Source organism: Callospermophilus lateralis, chromosome 13, assembly GCF_048772815.1.
Source record: "Callospermophilus lateralis isolate mCalLat2 chromosome 13, mCalLat2.hap1, whole genome shotgun sequence".
NCBI lineage: Eukaryota > Metazoa > Chordata > Mammalia > Rodentia > Sciuridae > Callospermophilus > Callospermophilus lateralis.
Genome location: NC_135317.1, coordinates 94425242 through 94441190, shown reverse-complemented (window position 1 = coordinate 94441190; position 15949 = coordinate 94425242). Strand labels below are relative to the sequence as shown.

General features: G+C 43.7%; 1 protein-coding gene across 2 annotated transcripts in view; it reads left to right on the top strand.

Annotated features, from left to right (window-relative positions):
- The window catches only part of C13H1orf21 (chromosome 13 C1orf21 homolog), a 207994-nt gene that overhangs the window by 78055 nt on the left and 113990 nt on the right, over positions 1-15949 (top strand). For both annotated transcript variants that reach the window (XM_076873064.2, XM_076873065.2), the window contains exon 2: positions 3708-3926. In XM_076873064.2, coding sequence (XP_076729179.1) covers positions 3833-3926 — 94 coding nt within the window. In that variant the 5' untranslated portion in view covers positions 3708-3832. The remainder of the gene's footprint in view (positions 1-3707; positions 3927-15949) is intronic.

The window sequence follows — 15949 nt, the reverse complement described above, 5'->3', positions numbered from 1 at the left end:
TTATGACTTGGAGAAAGCTCAGATTGAACAATAGTTCCTTTTTTAAAACATATAAACATGGCCAGGAATGGCTGTGCCCGCCTACGCTCGAAGCCGCTCTGGAGGCTGAGACAGGATCTCTTGAGCTCAGGAGTTTGTGGCCAGCTGTGAAACACAGCTAGAGCCTGTCTCAAAAAACAAAAACAAAACAAAGCAAAACAAAACAAAAGCCTATCTAATTAAACCTCCTAAGTAATTTTGTTTTCATTGGATATAAACTGTGTCGATCTACTTGTTAACATGACCTTCGCCCCAATACTTGAATAACAGAGGCAGTCTTTTTATGTGTGTGTGGTACCAGAGATTGGACCCAGGAGAGCTCCACTACTGAGCTACACCCTAGTCATTTTTATTTTGAAACGGGATCTCCCTAAATTGTCCAGTCCGGCCTTCAAACTTAAATTTTCCTGCCTCAGCCTCCTGAGTACTTGAGATTACAGGCATGTGCCAGGAGCAACTAAAGTTCTGAAGTTTTCTTTTTGTTAGCCTTCTTGAATGTATTTGATTTTCATGTAATGTCAACTTTTTCAATTCCAATAAGTTTTTTTTTTGTTGTTGTTATCAACAAAACTTTTGGACACAGAAGAAACATTGTGGAATGCTTTTCAAAAGTAGCACAGGATAATTCATCTTAAACTCTTTAACATTGGCAGTTTAACTTCTTGTCTGCAGTTTCACTTTCCACAGTTTATGTCACTAGCAGTCAACAAAAATATTAACATTGACTCTTTCAAGGGACACTGTTCATTTAATTATTATATCATCTTGTTACAGTGGTTCTATTTTATCGTTATTTCTGTTAATGTCTTACTGTGTCTGATTTGGAAATTAAACATAGTTTACCTATTGTTTGGTACTCTCTGTGGTCTCAGGCATCCACTTGGGGTCTTGAAACACATCCCCCAAGGAGGATGGATAACTTCTTGGATAACTGAGAAACATGACATTTCAAATATGAAACTGGAATGAGGAAGAGAAGAGGGAGAAGACTGCCAGAGAGGGTGGCTGTAAACTGTCTCTTCCTCCTGGAGATCCTCTGCTGGCTTCGCTAGCATCTCCCCTTCTTGCTTCCGTTTTTACTTAGTCTAAAGAGGTGGCAGCAGAGAGTGGGGCCAGGCCAGGTTTCCCCTCTCACTTGGTCCCCTCCCTGTGGACATGTGAGGTTGTTTCCTCACACTTCCTTTTGGGACGGTGAGGCTCCTCCTGCCTGGGGAGCCCACACCTGTGACCTCCCTTGACGATGCTGGGGGTGAGACAGAGGAGGGAAGGTGCCCGCCGGGTGTGCACAGAGCAACGGCAGCGGAATCACAGTGCCGGCCCTTCGCAGCCTCCTGTGAGGAGGGCTTGACCCTCCTCCTACCTTGAAGCCCAGTCCCTTCTCCCATCCCTCCCATACTCAGGGATGCTTCTTCGGGAACTGAGACAGGTGGGCAGGATGGATCTCCACACGCATGCACTGTTTCTCACCGTGTGTGCAAACTTGGATCAGAAAGACCCCCTGGGCCTGGTTTATGAAGCTGGATGAGGGCAGTGAGGCTTTCTCCAGGCTCTTCACAAAGAGTGAAGAGCCCCCGGTCCAGCCTCTTCCCATCCCCCACGTGACCCCTCCTAAAATAAGCACACACACAAACAAACAGGCTCTTGCTCAGAATGGCCCTGCCACCCACTTGTTGCACGGTCCCGTCAGGCTGATGAACTTTTACCAAACCTCCAAGACCCCAAAAAACACCCACTTCCTCTTTCCAGTTCCTGACTCCACCCAGTCATGGTGTGGTCTGCTGTTCTGAGTTCTGAGGGCTTTGTGAAACCTTTATCACAGCACCTATGACACTGCATTGTGTCGTGTCTCTCTCCCGTCAGACTCCTGAGCTCTGCATATCAGGATGAATAAACAAATAGAATGAACAAATAGAACAAATGAATAAACAAATAGAAAGACTATAACTTTCAAAGATATTACTGCTAAATAATTTTTTTTTGTATGTATGTGTGTGTGTGTGTGTGTGTGTGTACGCCTACCTATAGGCCTGGATTTCATTTAGTGTTAAAAAGATGAAAATGTGAGCCGAATCTGATGGTGCATGCCTATAATACCAGTGACTCAGGATGATGAGGCAGGAGGGTCTACTCCAACAACTTAGCAAGGCCCTGTTTTAAAATAAATAAAAAGGGCTGGGAATATAGCTCAGTGGTAGGGTGTTCCTGAGTTCAATGCCCCATACCACCATAAAGGAGAAAAGGAATTTATTAACGTGGAGTTACCTAAAGTATAAAGAGGTAAATGCTCCTGGGTTTATAAAATTTCTCCCCCCCCCCAACCCTCTGCTTCCTATTAATGATGTCACATAACCAATGACAAAGTTGAAGAATTATACAGACTATAATGTTACAGTTGGTATTTATTGCAGTTTGCATTTGGCTTAATTTAAGATCATTACCTTTGTATCTAAGTTCAGGTATTGGATGCACTAGGCTAATTTGAAAAATCCACTTTGCTGAGGTTTTATGGTGTAAATGATTGGGTTTCCCGATCTGTGGATGCTCTGAATGCTCTAGGCAGGAGGGCGTAGGGTCGGCCCCTGTGGGAAGCTCCTAGCCACACTTGGTAGCGCTGCCTGTGAGCCCAGGAGCATGGTCCCTTCATAGCCAGCCTCGGGTGCCGGTGCTGATGGAGGCTAAAGGAGGCCAGGGGTTCAGGCGAGGCCTGTGTCCCAGTGGGATGGGTGGAGATGAAGGAGTGGACAGGACTGGAGTAGATCACCTACAGGACTGCGATGGCTGGGTAAAAAGGAGGGAAAATAGAAAGCGACAATGATCATGGTGAGCTCTGCAGACGCTGAGGGTTCTGACGGCTCGTTGGGTGGGGCAGGGGAAGGCCAAGTCACTCAGCTGGCCTGAGCATCATCTCCTTCATGGTGTATCCTAAGTGCTCTTACGCCTTCGTGAGAGGCCAGTAGAGGCCCTTCCCAGGGGTGGACAGCTGTTTGCCTTTCTTCCTATCCCTGCATTTTCTGCTCGATCCTCCAAACCTTCAGACAGCTAAGCAGAACATCGTCCAAAGTAATTTTAAGACCTTGTCCCATCTCCTTCCTCCAAAAGTGTCACCTCCATTAAAATAAAATACTGAATTATTTTCAGCCCCAATGAGAAAGGTGTAAGTCCCTGTTTCATTCTGAGCAGGACGGCTACCTCCTCCCGGAAAACTTTGAGGGGCTGAGAAGAGGTGGCCTGGGTGGGGGGGCGGGGGATGAGAGAGAGGAAAAGCCGTTCTCAGCCCCCTGCACTGGCTGGGTCTCAGGAACGTGCTTTGCCAACTCTGAAGGTTTTTGAGGTTCCAGAGCCTCAGCCAACCTATACATACATGGCGTGCATGTGTGGCAAATAGTAGTGCTCAATACTTACTTGTGTAAATAAATATGTATTTCTTGTAGCTCTCCTAAAACTTCACCCCTGGGGGAGGGGGGAGGGTCCTCAGATCTTGCTTTCTGAGTGGGAATCAATTGAGAACGGGACACTGGGATTCTGTTCTTCAGCGCCACGTCCTGACAACTGGCGCCACAGGCTTCTGCATGAGTCCTAGCATGTCACAGGTCACACTGCTCAGAGCCGTTCCACCCCATGGGTTTTGCTGGAGTCTCCCTGGCTAATCTAGCTCTCTTCTCTCGCAGGTGCGCACATCTTGACCGACTCAGCAGAAGGTGGATTTTCTTCGTGTTTAAAGAAAAAAAAAATGTGCCCGTGTCTGTAGAGATGATTTGCAGTTCAGCCCGGCTGAAGCTGACCGAATGAGACTATGGGCTGTGCCTCCGCCAAGCATGTTGCCACTGTTCAAAATGAAGAGGAAGCCCAGAAAGGGAAGAGCTACCAGAACGGAGACGCGTTTGGCGGTGAGTGCTGTCACGCGGCACCCTTGATGGCTGGTTCTGGGCCTTTCATTTTGGTGATGGTGAACAATGGTGGCCATGGGTGAAGGGGTGACAAGACCCAAAATCAACACAGACCTTCTATTTCCTGACCATACATCATGATTAATAGAAGCTTTGTGGAGATCATGGAGGTCTTTTGCAAGAGTCAGCATTTAGATCGAGTTCTGAAGAACCAATAGGATTTAAACAGGAGCATAGGACAGCAGCCATTGAATGTGCTAGTGGGGAAGAACTGTAAGACTGAAAAGAGTCCAAAAAGGGAATGAGTGAGGATTTATAAATGAGGGAGGGAGGGGTGTTTCAGGGTTAATGGAGTGAATTACATGTTTTCATGTTCTAAAATACACATGCGATGAATTTGTAGTCGTTTTTTAACTTCTCTATGATAATTCAAATTGCCCTCATGATATCTAGTGCAAAGGTCACAAACAGCCAAGTATACATCTGGCCATGAATATATTTTCTTTGCTTCCTCCTCCACCTTAAAAATCAGGATATTTCTCATAAAAACCCCAAATATCTCCAGAAGCTCTTGCAACCCTGTGTCTTCACTCCTTGAGGTGACATTCAGCGGGTGGGGTAGCAATTGCCCTTCCAGTCAGCCTGAGGCACCCAGTGAAGTGCTCACCCTTGCCTGCAGAAGCACACCAAGCCCGGGCTACTCATCAGTTACCTGCCTGCCCACTTACAGCCTCTTGAGTTTCCTGAGTTTGCCCCTGGAATCATCAATTACTTCTCTGATGAAGTATGGATGCGTGTACACAATTCCAGGCCCTAGAAGGCAGAGAAGCAGTTTTTGCTGAACGACTTTACCAATAATACCTACCACTTGACATTCACGTGGCCCTTTTACTTATAAAAACACCTCTTCATCTCTTGCTGGATAAGGAACCTCATTGAGATAATGTTTGCATTGAGTTGCATTGTTCGGTCACTGTCAGACAATTCCGTTGCTTGTACGGGCTGTAGCTTTTAGTCCATTGTAACCATTCTGGTCCTCTCATGAAGAATTGGAATGCTATTTAAGAGCTAATGCCTTATGTAAATGAGTAGTCTGAATGAGAAGGTAGATTTTATTCTGTTGTTTTAAGGAGATGCATTTGCTGGCTGGGACGCGTTTGCCCCTCTTGGTGACTGCCTGTAGAAAAAATAACATATGTATGCGCATCTTAATAAAACTAGAATCCAGGTTTCTGGGAAAACAGCTAATTGGAACTGGAGTCATTACTGTCACCCTCAAATGCTTAACTTTTAAGAGAAAATAATCTAACATCAGGGATTTGTTAGAATTAGCTTCCATGTGAGGCCTCTGTGTCAATATCATTTTTGTGATAGCGCTCCTATGTCTGGGGCTGCCACCATATGTCAGACACCGGGAGGCATTTACATTCATTTTCATGTTGAATTTTCACAACAATCCTGTGAAATATGTGCCATCCGTTTTGCATATCTGGAGCTTGAAACACAGATATGCTAGCTGGTTGAAGGTTGCCTGTCTATTAAGTGACAGTCTCTCTCTCTCTCTCTCTCTCTCTCTCTCTCTCTCTCTCTCTCTCTCTCTCTCTCTCAGATTTGTCCACCTGTCTTTTCTTTTTCTTTTTCTTTCTTTTTTGTATCAGGGATTGAATCCAAGGGCACTTAACAACTAAGCCATCCTCAGCCCTTTTTGTTTTCTTATCTTGAGGCAGGTCTTACCAAGTTACCCAGGACCTCACTAAGTTGCTGAGGCTGGCTCCCTTGTCACTGGGGTTACAGGTGTGCACCAGCACACCCGGTTACCTTTCTTGATGTTTCCTGATGCCCAGTCATCTCCGGTTGGTCACTCATTCTTTAATGCTGTGTAATAAGTGTAATGCTACATGCCATGGAGATTACAGAGGTAAATAATCCGTGAACCATGCTATGTGGGATTTCATGAGAAGATAAGGACGTGTTGTGAGGCAGAACACACCATGTACCAGAAGAGGGAAAGATAAGGATGGGGGACAGAGTACTGGCAGCCTTGCTGAGACGGCAACATCAGAGTAGCTTTCTTAGTGGCAAATCTGAACCTGGCCTTCAATGGCTGCGGGAATCTAACCCTGCTGGATGAAGGGCACAGGAGGAACCTAGATGAGGAAAGGCTAGAAGTCGTGTGAGGTGAATTCAAGAATTATAATAATCCAGTTTGCACGGAATGTAAAGTGTAAGTGGGAGAGAACTGAGGGTTAAATAGAGAACTTTTAAATGTGGGCTGGGGTTGTGGCTCAGCACTTGCCTAGCATGCTTGAGGCACTGGGTTTGATTCTCAGAACCACATATAAATAAAAAATACAAAAAGTCCATCAACAACTAAAAAATACTTTAAAAAAAGAGAGAACTTTAAATGCCAAATTGTAATCTTGAGAAGGATAACTTAGACTCTAAGAACAAGATTTGGTGATAGTAGACATATTGTGCTTACAGTCTGCTTAGTGATGAGAACACCCAACCACCTATTTCCTAATTTAGTCACAATCACAATCATAGCCAGGAAGACTCTGTTGTTCTAGTGAACCGTAAGCATCTTGCAGATGTTAGCATCTGATAAAGGATGCTGTATTAGTCAACTTGGCTGAGTATTAGACTACCATAAGATCTCAGTGACATTAGACAGTAAGCATTTCTTTCTTGGTCATATTATGAGTTGGTGGGCTAGCTGGGGTGGCACTGATCCACTTCCCTCTTATTTTCCTAGTTCTAGGAGCAGTGAACTGAGGGTATTCCTTCCCTTAAAGAAAGGCAGACACACATGAAGCTTTGTAAATGTGGCTTAGAGCCAGCTTGCTGTCACTCACACCCATATTTTGCCAGCCAAAGCAGGTCACACAAACAAGTCCAAGGTCAAGAGGCAGAAAAGTACACTCTGACCACGGCACATTCATGGCACAGGGTGTGGACATAGGGAGGAGAATAAGAACTGGGACTAATCCATCTCTTCCAAACCTGCCTTGTCATTGCTGTCTCTGTGGCTCCATATTGTCTGTACCCATAGGTGCACTTTGGTCCTCTGCTTAATATTCTTCATCTCCACAATACTTACTTAGCACCATTATCTTATTAGTCTAACATAAATATATGCAAGTTTGTGATATGATGTTAAATAAAGGTGAACAGAGCTTCACCAGTCAAGAAAGATTTTTTTTTTTTTTCCTAGCTTTACCAGGGTTCTGAGGGTAGAATTGACGGAATACAATGTCAAGATTAAGTGCCAGGACTCTAGTTGTTACTGTCTGCTTGAGTTTAAATATGACAAGAGAAGGTCCTGCCTGTGTTACTTTACTTAAATTAGTTTGCAAGGAGACGTTTGCAGAATCCCAAGATGATTCCAGATGGTAGCAGATGAATGATACGTCTGGCTGATACGTCTTCAACCATTTGACATCTTTGGTTACTCATTGTTCCGGTGATCTTTGATAGAGTAATAAATGCCCGGAAGGTTTGAAACAGTCCTGGCGTCTTACTTCTCATGATTCTGTGGGATGGCTGGGGTTCATCTGCCCTTCTCTCCTGGGCTCAGTCATGCAGCTGCATTTAGCTGGGATCTCAGCTGGACTCAGCTGTCCACCATGGCTCCCGGCCTCTGTCTGCAAGACCTCTCTTCCCAGCTGGGTAGACAGACTTTTCACATGGCCACTGTCATCCAAGAGGAAGTGGAGACTATCAGGCCACTTAAGACCTGAGCTGGAAAGTCCAAGAATGTAATTTTTGTTGCATTCTCTCGGTCAAAGCAAGTCATGAGACCAGCCGAGGGAGCACAGAGGTACTCCATTCCCAAGGAGGGAAGGAGTTTGGGGAGCCATCTTTACATAGGGTTCCGTACCCTTGGGGAAAGGTAATTACAGCCCTGTGACTGGGTTTTATTCCAACCAGGGCATATTTTTCACTGACTGGAATGGTCTCATTCACTTTTTAAAAACTCAATGTTTTGAAAACGTTATTACAACCTGTTGTTGAAGATTTGACAGGATCTGTGAAGGGTGGCTTATTGGAGATGGCAATCAAGTGTCTCTGAGAGTTAGTAACAGCACATAGTGGATTCTTTTCCTAAAGGTGTTAATTCATAGTTTCCAAAGACACACGGGAGAGCTTTGACGCTCAGTATCTTTATACAAATAGTAATTTCTGTTTTTGTGAAGCAGTTTGGTCTCCATGATGTTTGGGTTATTTAGGAGACAAACCACTCCAAATATGTGTGACAGAATTATGTAGAATATTCCGCCATAGAAGATTAAGTGAGGGCTGGGGATGTGGCTCAAGTGGTAGCGCGCTCGCCTGCCATGCGTGTGACCCGGGTTCGATCCTCAGCACCACATACAAACAAAGATGTTGTGTCTGCCAAAAACTAAAAAGAAAATATTAAAAATTCTCTCTCTCTCTCTTTAAAAAAAAAAAAAAAAAGAGGATTAAGTAACAAATGGGCATTTTTTTTTTTTTTTTTTTTGGCAGTACTGGGGATTGAACCCAGGGCACTCTACCACTGAGCCATGCCCTCAAATCTTTTTATTTTTCATTTTGAGACAGGCTCTGGCTAAGTTGCCCAGGCTGGCCTCAAACTTGCTATCTTCCAGCCTGAGATTACAGGTGTGCATAACCGTACCTGGCAGAAATCATGGTGTATCTGAATTTTGATCCTGACTCCTAGATTTCAAAGAATTTAGGAGTTATTTGATGAGGAATTTTATCACTGATTTTAACCTACACATTTTCTTACATTTTCAATGTTCAAGCATAAATGATTTCAGGTCTCAACTTCTGCCTTAACGTACTGTGACCCTTTCAAAAGTCAGATCCTGGCTAGAAGGCTCATCTCCATATTGGAATTTTCCTCCCCTTAGTGGTCAGGGCAGATGTGAACAGTGGTCAGCAGATCTGCATAGGTCGTTCAGAGGACAGCTGAGCAGGTTGCCAAGACCAGCTTGCAAAAAAAATAAATGACCAGCAGTTGAACAAGTTATCATGAACTAGTTAAGCAAGTTCTAAGGGAGCCAAATTGTATTGGATTTCTTTCTACAGTCATTCACTGAGCCCTAAAGTAGGGGTGTGGGGTGGATTCAGGCCTTAGTGGGGAAATTAACATGTCGAAACCTGAGATCCTGAGCTCTCAGGGTACCTGCAGGGGAAAGAAACTCACACTTTGACTTTCCTATTTGTGCCTTTTCTATTTCTACCAGTAACGTGGTCACTCTGGCTCTTGTCTGTTCCCAGATCCCAAATCTTACCCTCTTCTTCTAGTGTCACTTTTCTGATCACTGCGGTTGATCAGGTGGCTGTAGCCCGTCACCCAGAGGATTCCAGGGTCCTTGGACTTTCTCTCCTTAGTCTTCTTTATTGTTTGTTTGTTTCTTTGCTGCTGTTAACGGCAGATTTTTGGTTGTTGTGGTTGTTGTTGTGTTTTTGCACCACAGTTAGGTTGCTTTTTCTCAAGTATGCCTCCACTGGTGTTGAATCTTCTGCTCCAGAACTTTGTGCCTAATCTTCTTTAGTAAAATCCCATGTCCTTCGTCAACACTCAGGACCTCGGAAGGTGGCTCGTATGCACTTTGCCAGCCTCGGTTCATGCTCTGTTCTTCCAGCCAGACTCCACGACTCACCCCTGTGACCTCATCCCACACCTCTGTGCTCCAGGCCTTTCGGGACATGGTGACCTCTGCTTGACATGGGCCTTCCTCCCGCCTTCGACTCTTAAATCCTGCTGCCTTTTCCAAATGCAGACTCTTGTATAAAACCTTAGAATTCTGATACCTGCAGAAATTTCTTTTTCTTGCCATCCTAGAATACCTTTTTTGTAGTCTCATTTTGTTTGATGTATTTATTTCTTTGTGTCATCTCTCTTAGTGAACTGGTGATCCCCTGTGTGGCAGGGGCTTTGTGATCTTGAGAGGACCCAGGGTTCCCAGAAGGCCAGGGAATAGGAAGCAGAGGACCTGCTCAGGAATCATGTTGGGCACAGACCATACCAGTGCCTGCTTATGACCACGGTGACCTCAAGTGCTGCACAGTTTGGTTTAAGGACTAAGTGAGTCTGATGTGTATAAACACCCCCATGAAGTAGGTGCCTGGATTACTATAATAAATTCTTTTGGAATGGTAGTGCAAGACTGAGCAGCAGGAAAGCCAGCAAGAATTTGGCTGTAATCTATCACTTGAGTTTTATATTGCTATGTAGCTTCAGTTAAGTTCCCATCCTTGGCTGGACATAAATTGAGAATTCACAACAGGGATATGGACGTGTGTGCACGCGCCTGCATGTGTGTGTATGAGAAAGAGAGAGAGAGATGGCATTATGCCAATCTGCTACCCACCTAAAATTTCTCTAGGGACCTATTTCACAGGGTTGTAGTGAAGATTAAATGAGAAAATACATCAGACATACTTAAAAATTGAATGCAGTTACAGGCAAAGTAATAGTTCAGTGTTTACTCCTCCAATAATTTCTCATTGCATAAAAGGAAGATTAAAGATACCTTATATTTGCAAGACAATAACAGAAAATGGTGTCTGTGCTGTTCAGTACGGTAGCTATTAGGCATGTGTGGCTAGTCCAAATGGGGATGGGATGTAAGTGTAAAGGGCAGTTTAAATTTCATACTAATGAACATTTAATATGAAAAAGAATGTGAAATATTTTATCAATAATTTTGCTATTGATCACATTATCGGCAAAATGGTAATTTGGATATGTTGGGTTAGGTAAAAGTGTTTTAAAATTAATTTAATGTGGCTACCAGAAATATTAAAATGTAACTCATGCCAGGCTCAGTGGCACATGCCTGTAATCCCAGCAACTCTGGGAGCCAAGGCAGGAGGATCACAAGTTGGGGGCTGGCCTCTACAACTTAGTGAGACCCTGTCTCAAAATAAAATATAAAGAGGGCTGGAGACGTAGTTCAGAGGTAGAGTGTCCCTGGGTTCAATTCCCAGTACAGATAGGATAGAACAGAACCCACATAGTATTTCTCTTGGGGGAGGGAGGACAGGTGGCAGGGATTGGGAGGTGACTTGTCCCATGAGAAGGGGCAAAGCTCTCTAACTAGATCTTCTTGGTGCTAATAGCATTTGTTAGCCATCTCTAATGGAATTTTCTTTTCTTTTTTTTTTTCCGAGTGGGAAACCACTGGCTTCTGAGGTTGTTATTCCCCTAAGGAATCTATAATCTTTTTTGGAAGGAATAATAATCTTCCTTCCAAAAAATCTTTCTTTTTTGTTTTTAGGAGTCTAAGGCATGGTAAAGAACTCTAAGTGCAGGAGAAGTGTTGGTGGGTTTGTAATAGGGCTACATCATAGTCCTAAAAGCTGAAAAACTTTTAGTCAAAATAAGTGAGGAGCCAGGCCTGGTGGTACACTCACTCCTCTGATCCCAATGGCTCAGGAGGCTGAGGCAGGAGGATTGACTCCACAATGTCTTCAGCTGAGCCTCACCAAGCTCTTAATGGTCAGAAGTATACAGGGGCCTCGTGAAACCATAGCCAGTCCACCTTGGCCAAGGGTTTTAACTGCGTTTTCTAAGTTGAGCCCTTAGCCCAGTGTCTGACACAGACACAGTCCTCCCTCCCCCTGGCCACTCTGATGGGTGCTTGCTTCAATGGGAAAGAGGAGGCGTGTCTGGGAGCATGCAGCCGAGGAGGGCTGTCAGTTCTGGTCTTACCAGCCAGGCTCTGATTCCTGCCCACCAGTGCTTATCTTGTCTTTGACAAGTAACTTGATTCACATCCAGAATATGGAGATAACAGCAGCATTCACCATGTGGAGCCTATTGGAGGGCCAACGAGTTAATAAGACAGGGCACCTAAGACAGGCCGGGTGCCGGGTACTGAGCACTCCAGCATTAGTTGTAAGGATATCTCCCCTAGTGCACTGCCCAACCTCTTCACCTTTGTCCCCTGGACCACCATAAAGTATACACCATGCAGGTGGCTGCTTTGGTCCAGTTTGGTCTAGCTGACTTAAAGCTAGTGCATGTTTCTACTTTGAAGAGTTTTCTAACACAGTCAAAAAATGCTCTATGCATTCTGAATTAAAAAAAAAAAAATCGGGCTGGGGATGTGGCTCAAGCGGTAGGGCGCTCACTTGGCATGCGTGCGGCCCGGGTTCGATCCTCAGCACCACATACAAACAAAGATTTGTGTCCGCCGATAACAAAAAATAAATAAATAAATATTAAAAAAAAAAAAATCCAAGGGCCGCTTTTCCTTCATTTGCCACTCAGGGTCATGTTCTATTAGTGGCGGATACCTTTGTCACTCATTGCTGCCAGGCACCTGACTGCAAGATGAGGGGCCTCCGAGTTCTTAGGAGCATGACAGGGTGGCACCTGAGAGACCCTGGGAGCCCCTTGGGGTTTCCTTCCATTGCTTTCTTGCCCTCAGGGGCCTCATGTGGCTGTAGCTGCTTGGTGTCCTCAGGCCGAAGGAAAGTGAACTTGACCCTGGAGAATCGGGTGGAGGAGCTGCTGGGCGCCTCCAGCCCTCTCACATCATTCAGTGAAAGGCACAGAGGACTGGAGCTGTGGGCAGGGCTTGCTCAGTGCTGGGGGAAGTTCTAAAAAAGAGACTTACCAGAAGAGTGGAGGTGGGAGGTTTCTTTACCCTTAGCAGTTCTCCTCGGAGTTATTTTCTCCTGGGTGACATCACAGAATTCAGAAATTCAAAACAGTGGCTGCTTCCTGGAATCCTGGCTGGTGTGACAGAAAGGACCCGCTTTGCCATGGGCACCTGCCTGGCAGCCTCCACCCCTCCGTGCCCAGCAGGCACGTTCAAGCCTCACTGAAGCCGCAGGTCTGCTCTGTGGGGACCAGCACAGCCCCTGCCTTCTGCACCAGCCTTCTGGCTGTTTCTTTTGCCCCTGAATTTTTACACAGCATCCAAAAACACAACTATTAGCCAGGTGCAGTGGCAAGCACTTATAATCCCAGCTGCTCAGGAGACTGAGGAAGGAGGATCACAAGTTCAAGACCAACCAGAATAACTTAATGAGATCCTGTCTCAAAGTAACAAATACAAAGGGCCGGGGTTGTAGCTCAGTGGCAGAGTACCCCTGGGTTCAATGCTCAGTGCCATAAAAACAAAAAAAATCAAAACCACCACAGTTAGACTCATACGTTACAGTTTGTAAGGCTTCTCATATGCAGTTATTATCAATATTTTCCCCACTCGGTAGAAGAGGAAACTGAAGCTAAGAAGCATCCCAATTCAATAAAAAAGTAAAATTGCGGCTAGAATTGAGGTTGGTGGCTCATGCCTAAGGAAGATAACCCCTTAGGAGCAAGAGCCCTATAGGTGCCATATCTGAACCACTCTTTTCTCAGGACTCTTTGGGAAGTAATTGTTAACTAGCTGCTTGAGCTCAGCCTCAGCTTTTAAATAAGGATGTCTGGAGACTCTCTTCTGGTAATTAAGGCTACGTTTGACCTGAAACGCAGTGTCATGGTAACCGCACAGTTTCGGAATCTGGCAGATTGCTTTCAAATCCTGGCCGAGCTACTCACTAACACGTAGTTTTGGCAAATTACTGAGCCTCTCTCTGCCTCAGTTTCCCCCATCTGTACACTGTGGGAACTACTAGTACTTGCTCGTCTTTGAAGGACTGTTGTGAAACTTACGTTATCTCGTCAAGCCTTAGAATGCAACTTGGCAGCAGATGAGAAGCACCCAGTGAGGCCATTTGCTATTATTACCGTCACCCTTGAGGCCTGAGTACGCATGGGCCTCTGATCTATCTCCTCGCAGCTTCTGAAAGTGGTTGATGGGTCTTCCCTGATCAAACTTGGGGAGGGGCTTCATGTGTTTCTGGCAGATATGTAATTCTCCAAACTTAAAAGAATTTGCCAGTTATCACACAATCACACAATCTTTTTATTTTGGATTTTAAGAGATTTGTGTTTCCATGGTTGGCTCTGTCTTTGACCTAGACTGGATTTTGTTCTGTGTAAAGTATCTGTCTTTCAACCAAAAGAACAAAGAATGTGACTTAAGATGTATCACATAGTCATGGATATAATATTATCCATGTTTCTGTGGAAACATGGATTTAAAAATTAAAGATGAACAAACTTTATTTTTGCTTTTAAATCAGTACAAAAGAGTAGGGGGATATAACCCAGCATTTTTCTATATTTGTGTGTGTCAGGCAGAGTGAGGATGTTGGTAGAAGTAAGGACATTTATTTCTTTTAAAACACCATAAAGAGGCCAGGACGGAACAGATGATACCCCTGTGGTTATAATTGGAAAAATGCATCTGTAACCAACTAAAATTAAAAGACAAATTAGGTACTACTTCAACTCACATTTTATTCTTTAAAAATATTTGGTGCACGCCTGTAATCCCAGCACTCAGGAGGCTGAGGCAGGAGGATCACAAATTCAAAGCCTGCATCAGCAATTTAGTGAGGTCTGGAACAACTTAGTGAGACCCTGTCCTAAAATAAAAAATAAAAAAGGTAGGGTGCCTCTGGGTTCAATCCCTTATGCCTGAAATAAATAAATAAATTGATTAATTTAAAAAGAAGAAATAAACATATTTGGTTATTCATGTTATTATAGTTGAATTTCTCCATTTAGCCCATCATGTTAGAATTGTTTTATATGAATCTAAAATTTTAACTGGAAAATGTGAAATTATGAAAGTACTTTAGAAATACAGGTAATGGGGCTGGGGTTGTAGCTCAGCAGTAGAGCACTCACTTATTACATGTGAGACTCTGGGTTCTATCCTCAGTACCACGTAAAAGTAAATAAATAAAATAAAGGTATTGTATCCAACTAAAACTAAAAAAAAAAAAAAAACATTAAAAAAATACAGGTAAATGCTTTTTAGGTTACAAAATGTTTTCTTCATAATGATGCAAAATCCAATAGAAATAGAAAAATATTTGATAAATTGGGCTACATAAAAGTCTTGAATCTCTGCACGGCAAAAAACAAACCTCCATAAACTAGGTTAAAAGACAGAGGTCAAACTGAGAACAATATTTGCAGAACAAATAAAATAAATATTTAAATGAAATAAATATTTGAAAAGGCCCTTCACAATACTGTAAGGGAAGAACAATCAGATTGGAATACGGACAAAATCTGTGACCAAGCACTTCAAAAAAAGGAAGAATATAAAAAGGCCAATAAACACATGGAAAAAATACTCAGCTTCTCAATCGTACAGTAAACCACACCAAATCCCCCCAAACAGAAACAAAGCAAAACAAACATTTTGTTAGCCTCTAATTGGGCAGGACTGAGTATCTGTCTTGTGTCACAATGGGGAAATGTCAAACCAGAACAAAATTTCTGGGGCACAGAATAGTAACGTATATATCACACATTTAAATGAGCATGTCTTTTGCTCCAGTAGTGCCACTGTTAGGAATTATTACCAGGAGCTAATGAGATAACCGGTGTGTGGTTCAACCCTTTGTGTTCAGCGGTCTTTTGTTCTGTTGAGAGGAAATAGAACCATTCAAGATTAGGTCCTCTTTATTTATCGCTATGGAAAAAAGAATGCAGCTTATTATTATAAGTGAAAAGAGGACCTTTCCACAACATATCTTGCTTGCACATTTTCTTTTTAAAAAATGTATGCAAAAGTCTGTGTCCACATAAAAGAAAAGCTTGAAAGGCTGTCCATCCACCAGAACTCCCAACAGTGGCAGTTTCTCTGTTGTGGAGTTTCAAGTGATTCTTCTTTTCTTCTTTGTGTATTTCTGTATGACTTGAATCTCTCACAGTTCACATTTATCCTTGTGTGCAACTATATATTTGGATGTTTCCATCTCCCAAGGGGCTGCTTGGGTTGTGTTTTCAGGGCAATGTGTAATCTCTCCCAGATGAGAAAGGGCTATCACTGGAAACAGCCTCAGGGCAGCAGGGATTCCAGTGATGGACAGGTTTGCCCAGGTAAACAGATGGGGGTCTGATCACTGGGTCTTGTGGGTTTCATTTAAATCCTAGCATTTCACTTCCGCCTCTGAAA